This window comes from Electrona antarctica (assembly GCF_951216825.1).
Source record: "Electrona antarctica genome assembly, chromosome: 19".
Taxonomy (NCBI): Eukaryota; Metazoa; Chordata; class Actinopteri; order Myctophiformes; family Myctophidae; genus Electrona; species Electrona antarctica.
Genome location: NC_136800.1, coordinates 16,392,028 through 16,393,635, shown reverse-complemented (window position 1 = coordinate 16,393,635; position 1,608 = coordinate 16,392,028). Strand labels below are relative to the sequence as shown.

The 1,608-nt window shown below is 52.4% G+C and overlaps 1 protein-coding gene across 1 annotated transcript; it reads right to left on the bottom strand.

Annotated features, from left to right (window-relative positions):
• Positions 1-502: 502 nt before the first annotated feature.
• On the bottom strand, positions 503-1,246 carry tmem125b (transmembrane protein 125b; the record flags this gene model as incomplete). The annotated part of the gene is made up of 1 exon (XM_079530252.1): positions 503-1,246. The coding sequence occupies one exon, from the start codon at positions 1,244-1,246 to the stop codon at positions 503-505; it is 744 nt and encodes a 247-aa protein (XP_079386378.1).
• Between the last annotated feature and the right edge of the window lie 362 nt (positions 1,247-1,608).

Genomic DNA, 1,608 nt, shown 5'->3' with positions numbered 1-1,608 from the left:
AAATGGATTTTTCAGATGACATCTCTTAATTGGTACAGTATGTGTGGTGTACTGTTCTCTGAGTTGACAACAATCACACAACTGTAGAGAGAAAAGCAATATGAGCTTGCTGTGACACCATGGGTGTAGCCTGCTACTTCCCACAGATACCACTGCTCAGTTCACTGACACTATAGAGAAAATGATACTATGAGCTGTAGTGATTCAGGAGGACTGGAAACAGAAACACTTTCTGTCCAGTGTTCTCTTGGTTATATCCTTTTACCCAAGGTGTCCACAATGATTGATTTGAACGAAGACAAATGATTTGTTATACAAGCTGTAACGATATATGACAGGAGATAGTACAGCATCTTATTCATCTCATCTCTCTCTCGTCGTCTTTTATACTCCTTTTTTTGCCTGTTTGTTTTCTTTTCTCTACATCAGCTCCCGAGTTACTTTTTCATTGGATAGGCTGCCCGCTGTTTGTTTGGTTGAGCTTTGCTCAATTCCAATGATTTCAGATGAGGCTGGTTCTGCTGGAGGAAGCGTCCCGCCGCGCCTGGTCCCCCTGTCCTCCTGAAACGCTGAACACCCGGACCGCTCTGCTCTCCATCCTCCTCGCATCCCTCTGCCTCCTCCTTCTCATCCACCTCTGCCTCTCCTCCTCCCTCCTCCTCCTCCTCTGAAGGCAGAGCAGTGCCGTGTAGCCCGATATGGCCATGGACATGCCTCCCCCCACGGCCATCAGCACCAGGCCGGACAGAAACATGTCCTTCCTGTCCCTGTCCTGGTCTTGGCCGCCACGCCGCGTGCTGGTGGTGGACACGTAGAGCAGCACGACCCCACACAGCAACAGTGCCAGTCCGACCACCGCCATGAGCACGGGATCTGCACTCCCGCCACTCTTCAGCTGCTCGATGCGCTGCCGGCTGTGCACGCAGTTCATGTCCTGCACGGCGGAGCTCAGGAGCTGTTTGAGCAGGACGGCCAAGGCCAGCAGGCAGAGCGCCGTGCCCACCCCGAGGCGCCACTCCCCGGACAGGCTGGTGGCGGTGGCCAGGATGCCCACGCCGCCCAGGCCCAGGCCCAGGATCAGAGCCACCGAGGCCAGGTAGCACAGCAGGGAGCGGCGAGGCTCTCGGAACCACCAAAGCTCCACCTGTTCCTCCAGCAGGTGCCGGCGGATCAACGGATCCAGTCGCAGGCCCGGGGGCCTTCGGATGATGTGGCGATGCGGATGGAAGACTTCCATCTCAGGCATGGTGGTGCCGGCTGCCTGGACTCTCCTCACAGATCAGTCAGCTTAGAAGGAGCCAGACACCTGACAAGACTGCAAACAGTTTGGGCTGGACAGCATGATACTCCTGTAATTCATATTCACACACACCCTCTCACTCTATGTTGAATGCACATTACTGACTCTATATTGAATGTAGCGTACTCACTATGTTAAATTCAGGTTACTCTGTTGAATCTACATTACGCACTGTTAAATGCAGGTTTCTCTATGTTGAATGCAAGTTACTCTATGTTAAATGTAGGTTACTCTATGTTGAAAGTACATTACTCCCTATCTGTGAAAGCAGGTTCCTGACTCTATGTTGGATGCAGGTTACTCTATGT